At 37.4% G+C, this 20,772-nt stretch overlaps 2 protein-coding genes across 3 annotated transcripts; one reads left to right on the plus strand and one right to left on the minus strand.

Moving 5' to 3' along the window:
* Positions 1–804: 804 nt before the first annotated feature.
* Positions 805–6,979, minus strand: LOC124169226 (SUMO-conjugating enzyme UBC9). Of its 2 annotated transcripts, none has more exons than XM_046547767.1 (6): positions 6,801–6,979; positions 6,573–6,646; positions 4,690–4,773; positions 4,428–4,545; positions 4,120–4,264; positions 805–1,568 (listed from the first exon to the last, which is right to left on the minus strand). In XM_046547767.1, the coding sequence occupies exons 2-6, from the start codon at positions 6,636–6,638 to the stop codon at positions 1,499–1,501; spliced, it is 483 nt and encodes a 160-aa protein (XP_046403723.1). In that variant the 5' UTR covers positions 6,639–6,646; positions 6,801–6,979; the 3' UTR covers positions 805–1,498. The 2 variants fall into 2 exon arrangements, with proteins under 2 accessions (XP_046403723.1, XP_046403724.1); XM_046547768.1 differs by having other exon boundaries at positions 1,527–2,303; positions 6,801–6,978.
* An 84-nt stretch (positions 6,980–7,063) lies between these two features.
* LOC124169225 (RNA-binding protein with serine-rich domain 1-B-like) lies at positions 7,064–20,108 on the plus strand. The gene is made up of 9 exons (XM_046547765.1): positions 7,064–7,081; positions 7,196–7,250; positions 7,399–7,521; positions 8,595–8,744; positions 10,526–10,720; positions 12,480–12,799; positions 13,418–13,598; positions 15,428–15,541; positions 19,796–20,108. Coding segments are annotated over exons 2-9 (1,119 nt in total). The 5' UTR covers positions 7,064–7,081; positions 7,196–7,248; the 3' UTR covers positions 19,830–20,108.
* Positions 20,109–20,772: the final 664 nt, after the last annotated feature.

Here is a 20,772-nt window from a genome sequence, read left to right on the forward strand (position 1 = left end):
CAGTCTGAAACCAGTCACATGCAACCGTGGGCCCGCGGTTGCAGTTGCGTTGCAGACTTCAGTTGCACGAGACCACGTGGTGTTTTGGTGGTATTTTGACGGCCGTATAGTGTCGATCTCAAATTGAATGATCAAGAAGTCAACATGAAGCTCGTTGGAGCAGTAGAGAAGCATGAAGTCCCGAACAAATGCAAATTATATAACGTCTTTGGTATTGATAATAGTTCACAGCGTCTTCTTCTCCTGACTCAGTGTTAGTAAGCGCTGACGGCCAAGGCAAGGGCTAAAAAACAACACGGACCGCACTAAATAAACACTTCACTGATTGCACAATGGACGAAACTGATTTACAACCAGCCCTTTGTCATTACACCCGTGTGCGGACAGAAGTTTTGTTTCAGTTGCAAACTGGTTGCAGACGCAACTGATTCCCAACTGTGGTCACAAAAGAGTCGCTCCGTGTGCGCTGGGCCTTAGAGCAAAAGAGTGTGGTGCTCCTTCGAGTGCTCCAGTTCTTCAAAAACTTGATCCTGGAAGTGGACTGTCTTGGTCCATCTGAAGGTATCAGGGCATGAAAATCTGAGAAGTAATGAATCAAGACAACCTTCATCCCTAACATGATGCATGAACCAGGCTGGCCGTCGTAGTTTTACTTAATGGTGGCAGTTATTCTTTTTCATTAAACACAAATTGATCAGGCAAAGGTAAATGTGAATGAAGTAGTAAATTCAATACTTTTAAAAGATGCGAAAAATACGTAATTAAAAAAAATACATAATAAGCAAATTTATATACAAAAGGCACTTTTTAAGAAAAGAATATTTATTATTACTCTAACTTACAATATATAGTATGTATCATTAAAAAATCACAAAACTTAAATCACTCCACAAACATCTTCTGAAGCAATGTTCATCCAGCTAGGTCACAATATGGTGAAAGAAATCGGGCACTTGAACGTGATTTCACCAGTTCCTGACATAATAGTCACAGGTAGAGCAGCACACTGGAAATTTTTTATATATTCCAGGTTGAATTGACCTAGAGGAACTCATCTCGGAATGACTCGTATGGTCAAACCTTTTTTTAAATCACACCTCACATTTATTTTAGTGGAGATCTACAGCAATACTTGCCACTTGATTGCCAACATCAACAGACATCAGATTGTTTAGAGATAGGACTTTTTCAACTGCTGGAACGGGTTAAAATGATCCAAAATAAGCACAAATCTCTAGAACGAAAAAAAATTCTTTCCACACATTGATGTGCAACTTCTAGAAGGAATGCATTGGTAAATGACCTCACCCGGGCCAATCCAATGCATCTGGAAAGTTCTTTCTGTCCATTGGCAGATTACAGAGAAAAACACCTCATAGAACCAATATGACTTTGACATCAATACAGAAGAAATCACATATCTGTGGTTGACATAAAAGCTTTCAAACATCCAAAGGTTACTTATTGGTTCCGTCCTCTCATAAAAATTTCAATCCATTCACTGATCGGTTGGTGCCATGGCCCGTGCCTGAGCTCTCACCCTCTTCTCGTATTCCAGCCGATTTTGGCTAAAAATAAAATTAGAATATTTAAAGCAGACAATACTTAAGACAAAACAATACACAAGTAAGAAAAATCAACAAGGAAAGAGAATGCCAAAATAAGAAAGCAAATGAAAAAAATACTAATTCAATTTGGGAAATGGATGAGCCAAAAATTATGAATAATTATTATTTTCCTAAACGCTTCTTGGTCCAGCACCCTTTACATTTGACTAGCCCTCGATGCTGGCTATTTTTAGCATTTTTGCAGGCAAGGTACAAGTATATAATTGAACTAGAACAACTTGAGAACTAATACTTGCTTTAAAATACACATTATAGTATAAGCCAATTTTTAAATGTATTTTTTCATTTCCAAGAACAAGAACTTGGCCCAAATAGTCCAAAATAATTCCACACAGGGGAGGCACCAATGACAATGCAAAAACACGTATAAAAATATGTGATCAGGCCAATACCACTGGGTGTGAAAACACGTACTTTTACATGAGCAGTCTACAATGTGTTAAATGCAAGAGGAAAGTAATGAGGAAAACAATATTATTAATTTATTTTCATAGAAAAGGTGATCTGTATTATCAAATAATATAAGAGATTAGGGTAAGGTGTAGCGATTTGCCAAAATCTTAGAGCTTAACTGTGGTGCCACTCCTACTTCTCATGATCATTCCCTTGTCCTTGGGTAGATACGGCAAATTTTACACTTGTCTGGAGTTTAAGTGCCATTCTCAAATATATGAGCTGGGAAATAAACAAATTATTACATATTTATTTTACAGTTTCTATTCAGTTTGACTCCAATGTCATTGTGAACATTAATCATTTTCTGGGCCCTCGAGTTCAGAGCTGATTTGAATATTAAGTCTCATTAGTGTTGTGCTTTGCAAATATTTCATTGATTAGTGAAAATGATTGTGGTTACAATTTACCATTTGCCATTAACCCGTCAGCACCCAAAGTTTTTTTTAATTCACACATATTTCACTTTAAAAAAATATGATACATATGAGCTCAACACAATGAACACCATTCAAACTGACTGAATAATAGAGAAAACCCTCTACTAAGTATGGGAACCGAAATGTGCGGTAAAATTCACGTATTAAATGCATTGAAGGAGTATTGGCTCAGCACTGCACTGGGTGCCACTGGGCACCCATGGGCGTTGACGGGTTAATAAACTAAGTTTGCAATTTGCCCATATGAGAATAAGTGCATTTGCAGTGTCTTCGGGAGTAAGCATTTGTGGTTAATAAACGATCTCTGAATTGTTTTTGGTTGACTTTTATGACATTGCTGTTGGAGTTGCACAATGCTTGTAGCAACCTTTGTTAATCAACCAGAAATTTATTTTAGTGTTAGAAATTTATTTTAGTGTTACTATATTCAATGGGTATGTAAAATGCTAAGGTACATTTTAAGTAGCGATGGGTCGATTCCATTCCTTGGTTTTAAACCAAAAATCAGAATCGAAAATAAGTATTCACCAAGGTGAAAAATCGATTCTGATTCCAGTAGTACACCAAACCACATATTTATATACGACCCTGTTTGTAACAGTCATTCGAATTTTTGTACCACGCAATCATGAAAACGAAACACATTTGAGTCAGAATAATGACAGTTTCTATCATGCCGTTATCCAGTTGTGACGTTAAAGATACTTAAGTTTGGTTCTGTAATTTATAAATTAAATAATGATGATAATAGTTATGTTTTTGTTATCTGATTCTTCCACAGAGTAATATTTTTTTATCTGGTTGTCTAGTTGCATGGAATTAAGTGATATTCTTCTTGGAGCCTATGTCATCAGAATCAGTGTAATCGGTGTTGGCACAATAGGAACGTTATACCCGGAAACAGGATTGGAATCGCGAAAATTTTGAAATCGACCCATCACCAATTTTAAGATGTACGAATTAAATTCAGAGGTTGTCAATTCCGAACATCAAAATTTAATCCATTTAGTCCAGCATAGTCCCTTGTGTCACTATTGACATGTTCTTTTTCTTTCCATTCAAATTGCTTGGAATTAATATGACAACCATGCTTAGCCAGTGGCGCAAATATTGGTTGAGGGGGTTGGGGGCTATAGCCCCCCTTTGGGTATCCAATTTACACTAGATAGAATGTTAACTTTTTTACGACCCCCACTACTGCAGGAATTTTAACCCCCACTTAGCCCTCCCCTTGTCCCTAACCTGGATCCGCCACTGTGCTTAGCCAATCATTACTTCATGATCGCAATCAAAATAGAAAGCAACCTTATTTCTTTCCAGTTCCCTTTCAATTCTCTCCTCCTTCACATGCAGGTTAAGCATCACAGGAATAAATTGGATAGGAAAAATGATTGTGCGAATAGTGACTTGCTGAGCATGATAGTAATAATATCATAAGCCGGGGACACATGGGATCACATCAGATGGAATACTGAATACTCGATTACAGAATGGCAGAGAGCATATGTATGGGCATAAGGCAGGTATCTAATTTCATCCATACCACCAGTAATAGGCACTCTACTTGACATTAAACATATTTGCACAAAAAAACGTACCAATAGATAGTATAAGCCTCAGCTTGGGCTGGATCTTTAATGTTTGGCTCATTCAGTAAGTCCTGGATTCCCAAGAGGATCTGCTTGATTGTAATTGCTGGCCTCCAGTCTTTTTCCTCATCCAGCAATGATAGACATACTGTCCCTGTTAATACAAAAAGATGATTAAAAATATTGTTATAGGCTTAAAAGTAGTCAGAGGGACATTCATATTTACTAACCAATTGAACACAAGATAATAATAATATGGCATAATTATAATTCACAGAAGAAAAACGAAAACCAATTCAACACATCTATAGGCTCACCTGAGGGATAAACATTTGGATGAAAGAGAGGTGGCTCAAATTTACATTTTGGTGGAGTTGAAGGATAATCATCTTTGAATATCATGCGCAATTTGTACAATCCTCCTTCCCAAGGTGTCTGAAAGAGATGAAAAGTTAAACCACGGCATTCCAGCATAAGTATTAGCTGAAATCACATTTGATTTAGCATTTAATTAAAATAACGATTTAAAAAAATTTAATTGAGGAGATAATATGTATATGAAAAATATTGATAACTTACACTCTTCTTCCCGGGAATGGCACATTCCCACGTCATTAGATGGAGATTACCATCTGGACCCTTGGTGGGACGAGCTACAAATCCCTGGAAAAATAATGAGATAGCATATAGATTTTAAATCTCAGGCAACATATTTCCTCCAAAAACCTGTTCAAGATCAGGTATCATAAAAGTTGGCATTCTCTGTCTTTCTCCAATATAGCCTAATTTTTTCCTTAATTTATTTTATCAGGTTGCACTAGTAGTCCTGTTAGCTTTTGACAAGATTCAAGTGGATACTTCGTATCAAATTAAAAAATGAACTTAATTTCTTGCCTACTTGAAAACCCTTGCATTTGAACATTACAAACTTAAAAATTAAACCCTTTTCTAAGAGCTAAAACAAACTTGTCTCACAATAAAAACCAAGATAAGGTTTAGGGTTGTATTCATCCTCCTAACAATTGATAAGTCTGAAGATGGCAAGGGAGGACGGCCTTAAGAGACATATTTAAGTGTCGTTTTTTCTTATAAATAATACATATATTCTTATTATCTCCATCATTGACCAGATTACAAAAACCAATGATTTATACATATTTATTACATCATGTACCACTAATATATCAATAAATATTATTTAAAATGTAGATTCCAAAAACAACTGAAATTCTATTTGAATTGGATGAAATTGAGTACCAATTCACACAAACATTTTAAATTTGTGATGACAAGTTAACATCGGCACTGCACAGTACAGTGACAACACAAGAATCTGAATTTTGTGAATATGGTGTATCACGAAGTCATGCGGCATAAAAATGATAGAAATAAACAGGTTCCATGGAGAACATTATCACCAATATTTAACTAATCATTGTAACTTACTCTGGCCTTGTTCAGGGGTAGCAGCTAAAATATTAGCCAAAAATGCCTTCGTGAGGATATTAAGAGATATATTCAGCAAAAGATATCCCTATTCCTTCCCGCCGTAGAACATGACCCTTTTCAGTACTTGAAACAATTTGCCAAAAACAGGCCAGAAATCAAGGGCAATTTCTGTTGCACGTTTTCTCTCACGGGAATGAGAATGTACGGTAAACATCAACGCTGAAAAGCAACGTCTAGGGGAGAGAAGTCCGTTACACTGGAATTAGCCATGGACTAATTAAAACCAGTACATTACGCACATATAATGGGTACGAACTATACGATAACCTAAGAATTTCGGACATAGCTCATGACAAACACTGGAAATAATGCCATTCTTAATTAACAATGGGTCAAGTCGCAACACAAAAACTATCAAATTAGAGAGCTTAACAATAAATTAAAATTGTACTTGCTAGAATTTTTTTCGACAAAAATGATTAGAAGTGGCCATGCCCGCCACTTTAATTTTCTTTTCGAAAGACAAAATACGGATGTTGTGCGTGATAAGTAGCAAATTAACAGTCTTTTCTTTACTATCAAAGATAAATAGTCAACAAGAAACATTACCAAACCTTATTCATAACTCACATCCCATTCCTAACTTGTACACACACAAGACATTGGCGGGAAACGATAGTATATCAATACTCAAATTATAACAACAGTGAACTTCGAGGGAAGGATCTAATAGCATCTCTTTCAAGCCAATACGGACCACATACGTATATCGTGGCCAAAGATCAGACCCCACTCTTTCCAGGCCCAATGACGAACTAAATTACGGCATTGACCCTTCATAATAATGGAGACTGCAACGCCGCTGACATAAATACAAACTTCGCATGACAGGAAGACATTCCCACGAGAAAATCATAGAGCTAGTTCGCCAACGTGAAACAATTGCACTTCACCGCTGATGAAAAGGCAATTCAAAACTAAGTCTGTTACACGATTAAATAAGAGTTACTCACGAAAGGATGGTCCTTCCTCCAAGCCTTTCTCTCCTCCGCAAGTCTCGCGACCGCAATGCCTGACATCTTTGGGCCTGTATATTTCACAACACGATTAATGAAGATAAGTTTTCACAAAAATATGAAGGTAGTCTTAATAAAAATTACATTTTGTGAATGACACAACAATAAGACTAATCAAGGACATTGTTCAACGCGTATCTCATATTACTGTGCGAGGACACTTACCCAATCCTTGTACAACACTTTGTTAATTGAATAACCAAAATCAATTCGGAAAAATATCCGATGTAGATGGATAAAAATTCCAGCGGATGCCTTCGAATTGTCCACCTAATTTCCACAGAAATCAACCCGAAAACAACTTTTATCACAAGAGGGAATGCTGGGTAATATTGGCAACGCCTTCTTTTGTTACGTGTTTTATTTTTGCACAATGCCGTCGCAAGCGAAAGGGCGCCTCAGCTTTGACTACGTTGTGCACGATGAAAACTATTGACACTTTTTAGGTCTAAAATTGGTTGATAATGCATTAATTCCCTAAAAAATGGCTCGAAAATTATTTTAATTTTTTTATTTCATAAGTTTTGCATTTATTAATCAAGTTCATTGTATTTTTTTAGATGTTTTAAGAGTGTAAACTTCCGGTTTAGAACACCCGGAATCAGCGGCGAAAATGTAAGTGGAGTTACCGATAATTTAGATTAAATTATCTCTCTCAAATTCATACTGGATATGACTTTTTTATAGATTTTGATGTAATGTGTGCAAGGTTTGCAATAGTTGAAGCAATGGAGTGAATTTAATATAGAATATTTTCCATCAGGGCCAGGCCAAAAGCAACCAGTGATTCCGACTCCGACAGCTCCGATAAGGAAAACAAGAAAGATCGTGGACGTGAGAAAAAGAAGAGAAGTGCTTCATCTAGCAGTGGAAGTAGCAGAAGTAGGTAAGTCGGTATATATGTTGATTTTTTGTATTTCAACCCTGGAAAGTTGAATCTCGTAAACCATCTCACTGCCGGAGAATTCGATTTTGTCAACCATTTTGATAATATCTTCTTCTAAACTATAATAGAAGCAATAAAATATCCTTTCTCTGTAACCATATTGCGCGTAAGTACATCCCCCGATAATTCCTTCATCAAGTGATGAATTATCAATATCTCATCAGTAATGGAGCTTTTGTATGCAAATAACACCGTTTTCCGATCAAATTGTATTGTAATTTTAGTTTAATTTAATTCCACATTTGCCAAGTTAATTTTGATGTCACGTAGGTTGAGTCACATGTAATAAATGTCCACAAGAAGGACTTCATTCTTACCCGGCTAATAGTGGCTGTGAGTGTCCCTCGGGCTTCCCACCGGGTTAGGCACGTTTAGATTAAATAATTTGTCATCGTCTTCTAAGCTGGTTCATGTTTTTCATCAACCAGCCCTGAGAACGATGAAAACGTATTTCATGATCATTCGTATGACTATTTCATCCAAACGTAGACAGAAATGGAATTGCTGACTCAGTGGGAAGCCCGAGAGATATTCATAAATGTCCATAGTTATCAATAGCAAAATCACTATATTTAGGCTTGCGGATATCTATTATGCCTGCTCTTCGTTGGCCTGCGTCTTCATGATGTTGGTGTAATAATGAATCTGACACTCTAATACATTGGCACTTGAGCCATAAAAGCTATGTGTTTTCTAATCGATTTCTTCCCCATAAGTTAGGGACTCATTTGCTTTTACTGATATAAGTCTTGACTTTCATGATGCTGGCTTTCATGATGCTGGCTTTCATGATGCTGACTTTCATGATCTTTGACTTCAATGCATGCTGGCTAGAACCTCACAAAAGCCAAATTATTGGCAATTGATATGTCACACTCGCATTGTATATTACCTTAAATAGAACTCGACAAAGCTACCATCGCACAACAACAGCAACATTATAGCCGGTCTTTGTTCACAATATCAATCAATTGAGTTTATATTGGTCTAATTTATATTGCATTGTATTTCAGCTCTTCAGACAGTAGCTCCCGATCATCTAGTGGGTCATCTTCATCATCCTCATCGGCCTCTTCTTCCAGATCTTCCTCTTCATCATCTTCATCTGGATCATCATCAACCTCTTCACCTCGACATGCTCGCACTAGGAATTCCAAGAAAAGGTAGGTTTGAAGATTTATTGCGAATGGTTGGTGATGGTTGGTTAATCATAATGGATGATGGATAGATGATAAATGGTCATTTTAGAATTAAAGCGGGAGAGGCAACGATCGTTGTGATAGACTTCTGGATTGGTTTTTGGGCCTTGCTGAAGAATATACACCTGACTCCAAATTCAGGAGTTCATATATGGTGGCATCCCAGGTGACTAGGAGGCTACTTTTCATATACTCATACATTTATTCTCTCAGCCCCACTCATGGAATGTTGGGAAACAGTTCTTCTTGTTGACAACAGGTATCCATGAGATGGGAAACGTGAAACGATGCTCTTTGATACTTATTCCACTTTCCACTTTTCTTTCCACTATTGCCCGAATTAGTATGGGAAAGTATCTTTTTGTTTGGCCAGGTATTTTTTTATTGCTATTGTTAAATTATGTTTGGGTTTGATCAAAGCACACTCAGCAATGTCTAACTAAATCTCCTTGCCTTTCCTCAGTGCTAGAACATGTTCTTTCAAACACCATTGCACAGCCCTCTTGGTTTGGCCCATGCATAACTTGTTACTGGTGGAAATAATTTCATAACCTTATACACATATCAATGTCGGCATCGGGTCCTTAGCGAGGACGAGTATGCATTGTATTCTCTTGTAAATATAGATCTGGTATGAACATTTTGTTCTGTGAAGACCTGTAATATACTCTTTGTGACTTACAAAAGGAGTAAAAGATGGGCATCTGTTTCAGCAATCTTGTCATTAGGTGATACACTGCCTTGATTCTCTAAGCCTGCTGATTTCTTTTGTGCCATTGCTGTAGGGTGTGCATTCGTCTGTAAGGTAGCCAGTATGTGCCTTCTCCTCAGGCAGTTGTAAACAGGCCACCATGTTGTTTGTTTAAATAATTTAAAATTAACAATGGTAGTGAGGAGGCAAGAATGGTAGTGAGGGGCGCGGAAAAGATATACACAAGGGGAGTCGTAGGTAGAGAGAGCTACGAAAAAGATGTGTTTTATAAGATCGGCAGAATAAGAAAAAAAAGAGAGGACGCAAAGAAAAAGGAGGCGCCCACAAGAGAGAGAACCGATTGAAGGAAGGACGCGTGAATTAAAAAAAAGGTGGAAAAAGATCGAGAGAGGGATCGTGGAGGAAGATATCCGGCAGAGTGTGGAGTTGTGGAGTACTGTACCATCCGGCAGTGTTTGAGTGGAGACGCGATTAGTGAACCCGATAAGTAGACCTGAATGGTTATTATAAATACACAAGGGGAAGAGTTAAAAGCCCATTGGAATATAAATGGAAGTTATGCAATCTGTTTGTTATAATGATCGATTGTAAATTGGGCCCAATTAGTCTTACTTCATGACATTCTGACTATAAAAGTGTTAAAGTGATATTTTGTGCATGTTATTTCATAATTAAGTGTGTTTCTATACCCTAAGGTAACACGAAACCAAATAAATAGGAGGTGAGTAGTGTTACATTAATGGGTAGTGTTACACAGTGGTTCCTTGTTGAAGATTGTGTCGGCCCGTTGCATAAGTAAGGCTAATTTTTTTCTGACTTCTTTTGCCTTGGGTGATGAGACCTAGCACGTAGGTAGACATCTGCTTGTGTACTCTTCTGGCACACTGGTCTAGTTGGCAAAACCCGAGAACCAGTTGTTCAGCAGTTTTTATACTTCATGAAACAATGCCTCAGAGACATGCAAACTGCTATCAGTTGTTTTTTTTCATTAATTATCCTTTGTCTGTGTTAATGTATGCATTCTATTATGCAGGGGTGCTAGCGGTAGCCGAAGTCGTTCACGAAGTGCCGAGGGCAGGAAAGGCGGAAGTGGTGCAGCCGCTGCCGTGACTGCCCCTGCCTCTGGGGGAACAGGAAGTACAACTGCAAGAGTGAAGGAAGAAAGGGTTGATGACAAACGTAAAAGAGCTTCAGAGAAGACCACTAAAACACAAAAAACGAGGAGTTCGTGAGTTAACTTCTGCATTGAACTATGTATTTTGTTTTTATGATATCACTGTACCTACTGCATTATTAACGATCTATTCATTCACCATTTTCTGCTCTGGTTAAAGATTTCTTTTATTGTTTAAAAAGTATTTAAATGGTGGTAGCATTTGCAGTGGTGTTTATTTGTTGGCTGCCTCAACACCATTTGTCATTTCGCGCTATCTTGCTCACATTGTATGAACTTGCTATCTATTTATTACAGATTTTGAAAGGATTTTGATTATTTTCAAAAGATGATTTTTATCTTTTATATCTAATGACAGCATTCTTTTCAAAAGTTGTGTAACGTTTTCTTTAATTTTCCACTTCTCTTACTTAACAAATGATTTTTATAACACTTTATAAAGAAATTTTACAATTTAAAACTCGTGAGCATAAACAAGATAAACAACATCAACAAGCCACCATGACTATTACAATCCCATTTGTACTATCTGTACTACCACTCACTGAACCACTGCCATGAACTGCACCAGTGGGGATCTTGAGTTCTGCCGTATCCCTTTCCTCCGGTCTCTTTCTCTCTTGTAGGCACCTGCTTTTTCTCTGCGTCCTCTTCTTCTTTCTGCCTATCTTGAATTCTGCCGTATTTCTACCTCCGGTCTCTCAATACACCACTACTCTAATTTATCTCCCAATCTTTTATAACACGTTTATCTCTTCCTTCTCTCCATACACGACTGCCTCTCTTTTTCTTTTGCGTCCCTCACTACCATTATTGCCTCCCATTATTGCTTCCTCACTACTATTTTTAATTTTAATTCATTTAAATAAACAGCATGGCAGCTTGTTTACAGTTGCCATATCATATTTTTTCCCTTGCAAATAAAACTGATTAAAATTTGAGTGGGAGGTGAACCTCTTCTTTGTTTTGTTTCTTTTTAATGATGGTTATAGCAAGTGGATAATATTTCAAAACTAAAATGGCTTCACTTTTGGATTCAGGTTCTCTCTTTGTTTAAAGTTAAGCGTGGATCATTTGTGTTAATCTTCATTACTATCATGCCTATCAGGCATATGCAATGCTGTTATCAGTTTTTCTGATGGTTTTAAATTTATTACCTCTTGGAATTACATAATTGGGTTTTTAGGTTATTTTACTTGATGGCATGAATTGCCATAAAGTTGCTAATGAACCCCTTAATTTATGGTGAAAAAATTCGTGAATCTGGTGGTTAGTTAACTAACATTACGTAACGTAACTGTGAGATGTTATGGTGTCCAGTAGGCACCTTTTTTGTTTATGATCATCCTCTAAAATGTCCCCTTTTAGGCTGTTATCAGAGTAAAAATGGGGAAAATTTAGAACTACCCGGTCATCTATGTTCTTCTTACAATGTTGTATACAATGGAAGCACAGTTTCACAACTGCTCATAATCTCCAGAAAATTGCTTGCTGTATTGGCTGCTTGTTATATCCTTTAGGTGATGGAGCAAGCCCCTCTTTTCTCATATTAACCTTCACTTACCACTTGTGGCCAACTGGTATGGGTTTCTGTTAAAAAAAAATTGAAACTTGCGGCCAGTACTGTGACTGGCTTCACATTTGCCTACTTAATTGTCACCTGCACTTGCTGGTACCAAAGCAGATATGGTGTTGAAGCTTGTAGCTGATTACATTACATTTGGTGCTGGTACAGTCACTATTTAGACGTAAGTGTATGAAGTTGTTCTTAATATGCATGTCTTTGCATAATGTCTTTCTTTCTTTGTTTCAGACGTTCTGCATCTCCTAGAAGTCGTCGTAATCAAGGAGACAGGCCATCGAGAGGTGGTGCTAGTTCTCAGAGAGGGGAAGGAAGGGAACACCGTCGGACAGAGCGGTCACCTACCCCTAGACCGTGCAAAATCCATGTTGGCAGGTTGACGCGCAATGTGACCAAGGATCACGTTGCTGAGATATTCTCTGCTTACGGGCAAGTTCGCACCGTGGAGTTTCCTCCAGATCGTCTTCACCCACACACAGGAAGAGGCTTTGCATATGTGGAGTTTGCAACCCCAGATGAGGCGGAAGAAGCTATGCGCCATATGGATGGAGGTAAGCTAGAATTAACACTGTTGATTAGGTTACTACACAGTGATTTTAAGGTGATGTTAAGATCTTTTTTCTGTCACACCAGCACTTTTCCCTCTCTTTTACGTAAAATTGAGGCAGCAAATTTGTTGGTTTTATGGAGGTTGGTGCCATGAGAACCGGAAACCAGTCTATGCCATGGTGCCAACCCCAAGACTGATGAAAATGAGTTTGTGAATTATCTAGAATATTCAATATTTAATGCTAATTTTGCTATTTTTAATTCTTGAAACTCATGTTTTAATCATAAATGACATATTTAGCAGCATCTAAGGTATAAAATAAGCTCCACAGCATTAGTCTTGATGAACTTGATTGAAATGATGCTGTTGCAATCAGTGCTCGCTTTATGGGAAAGACATTAAGAGTGGCATTCTGGGAGCGGTTGTCTCTGTATTTTGGATAATATGAACGGATTCGAGCGTAATAGAGACACCTTTCCTCATAATTATTATTAAAACATTCTTTAGTTTCAGATCACGGAGTCCTCATCAGGTTGAAGACCTTCTTTATAGTTCCTCTTCCTTATGTGTGGATGGCCTTGGTTAATGATTGCCTTTTTGTGTAACTTTGAATTTTCAGGTCAAATTGATGGTCAAGAAATCACTGCTGCTCCAGTCCTTCAGCTAAAACCTCGTCCAGCACCTCCAAGGCGGATCAGTCCCCCGCCTTCATTTGCGCCCATGCGCAGAGGACCCCCACATCAAGGAGGTGGACGTGGCTGGGGGTCTGGAGGAATGCGTGGACCACCATCACCTCCAAGGTATAATTCTTCTTCACAGCCAAATTTTCTACCTCTTTTTTTCCCTTTCAAACATATGTATTCCAGTAAATTCTCCATGAAGCTTCACTTGAATAATCTTCTATCACCATTCCAAAAGATCTTTCTGGTGTTTTCCCCATTGCTGTCGTATTTAATGCATGTTATTACCAGAAAAAAAGTTTTCTCATGAATTGATTATGTTAGGCAAAGCAATGCCCTTTGTACCTTAAACATGAATCCTACTGTCATTTTTTCGGTTTCTTCCGAGCAATTGCCCCATTGATGGTGGAAAAAATGACCATTTCTTGTGATAGTTTTCGGGGTGGCAATCCCATCCGTTTTTCCATAGGGTAGTTTCCTTCATCAAAGAAAACGAAAGGTATGGATTATAATTCGTTACCCACCATTAGTGTATTCATAATATACAAATAATTTGGTTTTACAAATCCCAGTTTAGATGAATGGCAATGGTCAATTTTAACCGCATTTGAAAAAGGCCAGATTGGCGCCCATATGATCCCACTCCACGTGATGTCACAGGGACATAGATTCTATACGAGTAGATAGGAGTGTTACATCGTCTGAGATTACCAATGCATGCATGAGGCACAGACTTCAGGGAAACATCTCTTAATAATCACCTATTAAAACTGCCTATGGTTGGAAAGTTTCCTTCGTTTAATAGGGCATTAATAATCCTTATTTAAGCCAAGCGCTACCTGCTAGCAGCCTGCATGGCCGCGGCGCACACGTACGCGCCCCAAGGTCACCTCACAATGCGGCAGCAGGAACCAGACTGATGTCACCCTGCGTTTTCCCAGCATTCATACTTAGTTTTCCCGCGCTTGAAAATTTTCACTTTTCATTTAATCGCGAAAAATAGATAACGTCATGTAAAAATCTAAAAGCATGAAATGCGTACTCCAGGAGTAAAAATCTTTCGATTCTGACAATAAAAAAATAATAGGAAACCACCCTATTGCTGTCATCATCTTTCAGTCAATCACCAAACATGGCAACTAACAGTGATTATAATGCCACACTTGGCATGTAATTGATTGACAGTTTTGAATATGGGAAGTGACGGAATAAGCGATAAAAGGGACGGTGGAAATGACTGAATGACTGAAAATGAGGGGTCATACAATCACTTTCTTGGTCCCTGAAAACGTATCGCTCGAGCTATCACTCAAATCTCAAATGTTGTTAAGGAAAATAATTGTTTTCAAGCAAATAATTTTAAAAACTATGAAAGAGCTGTTACAGTTTCCTTAAAATGTTGATTTCATTCACCTTTTCCATGCTGAAATCTTACCTACAACTTGGAAAACCATGGCTTCCCTCCCCCCCCTGGTGGATCCTGGGTACGCCCTTGAAGCATTGTGCATTATTAATTGATACTGATAGTTTGCATTTTACCTATATAGAATTGAGAAATTTTTTTAAGATTTTCACCACTCAAAAAGAATGACTTGGGGATTATTGAAATTATTATTGAAGTGATTATGTCTGGGTTCAACTTTGTGGAAATAGCATTAAAATTTGCTTAACATTTTCTAATGAATGAAATTGACAAAAAAAATATTCCTCATAAAATTTGTGACCGGTTTTCACTTATTAGGTCATCTTTGGGCACATCCTCTGCATTACACGCTTACATTTGCATTATACCAATGAAATTTTATTTGGCACAAAAAAGTTTTCATTTTTGAATTTGTTTGAAAATTAGTCTTAAATCTTTCGAGCAGGTCTGATTGTAATGATTCAGTTTAAAAGATTATGAGCATTTTTGTAGGTGTTGAAATAATTACAGATAATTTATTTTTCAGGTATCGTAGACGTTCGCCACCTATGGTTGGCCCTCCCCCAAGAAGCCGGAGGTCTCCTCCTCCAAGAGCCAGACGGCCAAGATCAAGATCTCGTTCTCCTGCTCGAAGGCGAAGGTAAATAGTTGTCATTGTTGACATTTCCAGTTGTTGACATATGATTTCAGAAATTTTTGGAAATTATTGGGTATAGTGAAGACTCGTTTCACTAAATTTTTATGCAATGCGTTTCTATGCATGCAAACTTGACAATTTTGTGGAAGAGCACTGATTGTCTATTTGTTTGATTGCCTATAAATGTCTTTACCACTTCCTCCAATTCCTCTCCTTCTCTTCTATTCCTACCCATCCCCTAAAAGCAAGTACATATTTTGTTGGGATGAGTCCTAGAGGGGCATTGGTTTGGTGGTAAGGCATAACTGCTGTTGAAACATACAATAATGTTTGGCTGAGCCAAAATTAATAAAAGCTGAAAATTTGTAAAATGTATGTCATTTTTGGCTTATAATTTTTCCCCTAGGTTTCAATTTTGTGACTGGCAGAAATTATTTTGTTGTAAAAATCATTTGTTTGAACATCATCATTAGTCAACAATCCAAATATTGGTTTGATGCAGCTCTCCATCCCTCTTTCCCGTCCTCTATCCTTTTCATAGCCTTGTATTTTTCTCTTTTATATCCATATAACCTGTTCTATTTAACTCATTCAGAGCCATCCTTTGCCCCTCTTCCTTTCCACCTGTCCTTCTACAATAGTTTTCATCAGGCCATCATGTCTCATAATGTGGCCATTTTGGGCATATTTTTTCATTGCTAAAGGTGAGAATGGATAGGTTCCACTTCAGGTCCTGGCATCTTCTTGGTTCTAATTCTTAAGCTAGCATTTACTCTTCAATTCGGAACTGTACAATGTTTGTTAAGGCCTGCATTGGAATTCTGAAACTTGGAATACTCTAGGTGGGAGATAATTCTTTTCTGTTTCTGGGAAAATTATGCATTCTTCGGATTACGATTAATTTAATTACTTTCGTGAAGGTGAAGTAACATATACGAGTTGTCTCTGCGATTGCATTTAGATAGCATGCACATTTTTACTATAAGACCATTTTTATTGCTGAAAGTGCCTTGTGTTTGCACTTATAATTCACACGTACAATTGTCCATTAGAAAGTGGCATTCTGCCTCTGAAGCCCGTAAATAAGACATCAATATAAGGAATTGGGTTTGTCCATCATGTATTTTACCGCTATGCTGCCATTGATTTAATTGCAATATTCAATGCTGTAAAATTCACCATCGCAGAAACAAATGAACTCATACAGAATTATCTGTGATTGTGTTATGAATCATGGTGGTGATCACTACGCTATAAATTTTTTTAAGATCGTGTAAGAAAAATATTCTCCTCATCACATGCTCCAAGGAATCTTAACAATGTATTACTCAATCGGTATTGAGTTGGCAAGGCATTGAATTCTGTGATTGACAAAAACTGTGTTTACATGTGATCATAGCGATTAGCAGTGACTGTTCTTTCAGTTTTAATGTGTGAGATATACCTTGTTGAATAGTGTAACTAGAGTTAGCTCTTAAATCACTTAGTTCAAACAAATACCCTTGAAAATCTGAGGATACATGTATGATCCAACTATTCAATTAATACCACTTCAGCTTATCAGAAGTATAGTGAATGCTTTGGATGGTATGAAAACTCAATTCTTTAATGAATAGTAACTGATGAAACTGTTACTGCAATGGTCAGTATGGCGTTTTATGATTTAATCTCCATTAATGCCCCACTGTTGATCTAGAATATACAACCACGTGTGCAAGTATTTGAGTACAAAATTGTACGTGTGACAGCTAAAGGAATGGCAGCTAGATGAGCCAAATTGATGACCTACCAAGTATAAACTGACTTTATTTACTTGCTACAATGTCATTTCTTCAGTATTGGTCCCAAGGAACATACTCTACTCATTCTCGGTATCTCAGCTCACTCTAGGGAAAACCTCAGTTAACATTATCATTGGAAAGAAAGTCTTGATAATGTCACATCCTTCAAATTTATCCATTGACGATAAAGAGATCAAAGTAAGCATAATTAATGGCTTCCTTGAGCTCATCGTTAGTCAAGTAAAAATAGGTTGCTTAAATTATCTTTTACTTTAAAGGCCTGTTTACATGATACATTAACACGTATGAGTTAATGTACGTTTGCGTGAATGATTTTCGTGGAACGGAACATGTGCGAATGCACGAACAAAATTAGAACAGGTTCTATTTTCTGTGCATGCATTCGAGGTGGTTAAACAGTGCATTTTGGCGTTCATTATCGTGTTCTTACCTTTATACATTAACCCATACGCGTCAATGTACCGTGTAAATAGGACTTAACTCAAGCAGAAAGGCCTAGTGTGTGGTCCGAGCTGGCATTATCTGAATTTCCTGTTGGAGAAAGGAAGACTGTTGAAAGCCATTCCAAGGAGCACTACAAAATACTGATTGGCGCTAGAGGAGCTTAGATGAGTGCCGGAGAAAGAGCAAGTGCCCGTAGCTCTTTCTGCTGTGATAGAGAATACCATCTGCAGAGAAGAGCTCCATGAAGTGGTTTTCTCTATCACTTCAAATTACAGAATTTCACCCCGTACTAAATGGTACATGAACCCATATGAGTTTATGTCTAACAGTATCATCGCAAATGCACATGGTGCAGACCCAACTTGTTTGAATGCTTGAACAGAAAATAGAACCTATTCTAATTTGGTTCATGCATTTGTGCATGTCCCAGTCCGCCGAAATCATTCATGAATTTACACATGAACTGGAGTTAATTTACCATGTACAGTATTTTTATAATGATTTATGAAAAGTACCTTTAATAGCCTATCTTAAATCTCATAAGTTAATTGGAAAAAAATGACTTAATTTGCCAGTCCTAGCAGAACTATATAAATAAAGCTTTAGTTTATAAAAATTTAGATTTGCTTGTAATTCAATTCAAGAGGACAGAATTGGGGAGAGATGGGAGATCAGATTAAATGATACCAATTTTCTAATTTAGGCCATCAGTCTTGCGGTTCAATTTTGCTTTGCTTTATCAAATACATACATACCTCTTCCAAGGTGAGGCACAATGGAATTGTGTTGGCTTTGGCTCTAGTTAATTAATGATGAAATATAGCTTTTGAACTGAATGCAGTTTTTTAGTTATACTTTAAAAGTACTGCTGTCAATGCGCTTATAATTCGTAGAATGTAATAATTAATTTGCTGCTATAATTGTTTATAATGCACTTGAAAAGTTCACTTACAGCTTCCTCACTGATGGGAGTTGGTTCAGGTGATGGAAAACAATTTCATCACATTCCATTCTTAAGGAATGCTAGGTTTTTACCTTAAAGGAGTATTTTGTGCATACCCAAGTCTGGGTAAAAGTGCTCCTTTATTTTTCTCTGGATTTTAAGGAATAGTAAATATTACACTGTGCAAAATTCATGGACTCCATCATCTGTCTAGTACAACTTTTACAGCATTACATAGTTAATTATGCAAGCAAATTTTGGCAGTTTCATCGGCTGTCAATTAAATCTATGTGTATCGATTGTGAGTAGATTTTCAATAATGGTTGGTGTTCCATGTATTGCACGGTGATGATGGCGAAAAATTCCTTTGGTGGAATGCATTCTGTATTTGCCTCATGGCTCTTGATAATCCTGTGGGATTTTACTCTATAGTTGATCCTAGCCATACTGTACTTTCCTAATGACTCTCATAAAGTCTTTTAATTTAAGTGTGTAAATAATGTGGTTTACTTTGGTTGGATCCAAAACCTTTAATTTCATCTAGTGAAAAGTTTTAACAAAGTACATATTTATCTTGTGGATTACCTAGATGGGAGTATTAAACCTTCAAAATATACGTACCACATTCATTTATTGTAAACCAGACCTTTATCAGACCAGTTTTGGCAACTACTGCGCCACTGTCAAGGGTGGCTCCATTAAGGTATTGTATTTATATTTGGTGGAAAAGCATACTCAAGTTGGACCATGCTAGTCATCCTATAATTAATTAGCAATATCCAATGAGCACCAATGTTAAAGTGACGGAACTTCTGATTTGTGACTTGTTAACCAATTTTGAGATGTGATTCACTGATGAGTGGAACCTGGGTGGGAAAATCTTGGCCTAGAAAATATTATTATCTAGTCCGGCAGTTTTGGAAAAGCTTTCATTATAACTCTTCTATCCTGTAACATCTTGAAGTGGTATCCATGAATTAATTTCTGTTGTCTTGCCTACCTGTATAACTCAATGCTTTAAGTAATGTATGTATACTCCAGTGACTTTGGTTTTCCTTTCCGATCTAGGTACAGTCGTTCTTCATCCAGCAGCTCCCGCTGATTGCCCCAACATTCCTGATATTCAGTGTGATGTTGGACCACCATTTACTATTAAATTGTGAGAATGTCACCATTTCAAACAAAAGGTGTTGCATTTCTTTTTTCATCAAGTGGCTATGTTGATTATTTGATAACTATGTTCTATGCAACTCAGTTTATTAGTCCATACAGCTACTTATTCATCGGATGTATTCCGGTGAGATATTTTAATGTACAATTGTTCTGTAACAAACTGTAATCTTTTGACTCATTTTGAATAAATGTGGTGATTAAGTTGAAACTTGTACTTTGCCTTCCCATTTCTGAGTGATATCTGGTTTTTATGTGTATTTACCCCTCTCGTATTCACATCAACGTGGTGGCACCGTTTAGCGGCATAGAAGAAATACTAAATTACGTACATACATCAGTAAGTCATTCCACATTTACCGAGGTCGCGATGAAGGCAATATTGCAACGGTTGTGGGTAAAGGCTACATAAAATGAATCAAAATCTACATGTGACCCGTCAGCGTGACGACGGTTGCACGAATTGCGTTACGGATGAGGGGACGCGTAGATGGATGTTGTGAAAACGAATCCACGGGTTCAGCCGTAATCATATACTAGTGGACTGGTAATACTGTACCCATTTTCCATTAGGCAATTTTAAATACTGACACACTCCTCAGGGACAGAGTGAACTTTATTATGATAGGATCGGAGACTGATGTAGTCGAGTGCGTGACTTCCACGCAGATAGTTAAACTTATCTCGGGACATGGGGAGACATCCCAAATGCGAACAAATACGTCCTTCCGTACAATTCTGAAGAATTGCGCTTGAATAACACAAACGATCAACTCTTATGAAAAGTACGGAATATAGCTCTAATATTTTGCCAATGTAAATCAAACTTTATCAAGAAACTATTCGACTTAAACGATCCCGAGTGATGGGAAACC

Source organism: Ischnura elegans, chromosome 12 (assembly GCF_921293095.1).
Source record: "Ischnura elegans chromosome 12, ioIscEleg1.1, whole genome shotgun sequence".
NCBI classification, from domain to species: domain Eukaryota; kingdom Metazoa; phylum Arthropoda; class Insecta; order Odonata; family Coenagrionidae; genus Ischnura; species Ischnura elegans.

Bases quoted from the DNA above. Each gene is read 5' to 3' on its own strand.
- LOC124169226 (XM_046547767.1), bottom strand. From the start codon at position 6,638: ATGTCAGGCATTGCGGTCGCGAGACTTGCGGAGGAGAGAAAGGCTTGG. The intron at 4,774-6,572 runs GTGAGTAACTCT...TTATTTTTCCAG, and splicing joins GGAGGAAGGACCATCCTTTC to GGATTTGTAGCTCGTCCCAC. The intron at 4,265-4,427 runs GTGAGCCTATAG...TTGTATTAACAG, and splicing joins TCCAAATGTTTATCCCTCAG to GGACAGTATGTCTATCATTG.
- LOC124169225 (XM_046547765.1), top strand. The intron at 8,745-10,525 runs GTAGGTTTGAAG...TCTATTATGCAG, and splicing joins ACTAGGAATTCCAAGAAAAG to GGGTGCTAGCGGTAGCCGAA. The intron at 10,721-12,479 runs GTGAGTTAACTT...TCTTTGTTTCAG, and splicing joins ACACAAAAAACGAGGAGTTC to ACGTTCTGCATCTCCTAGAA.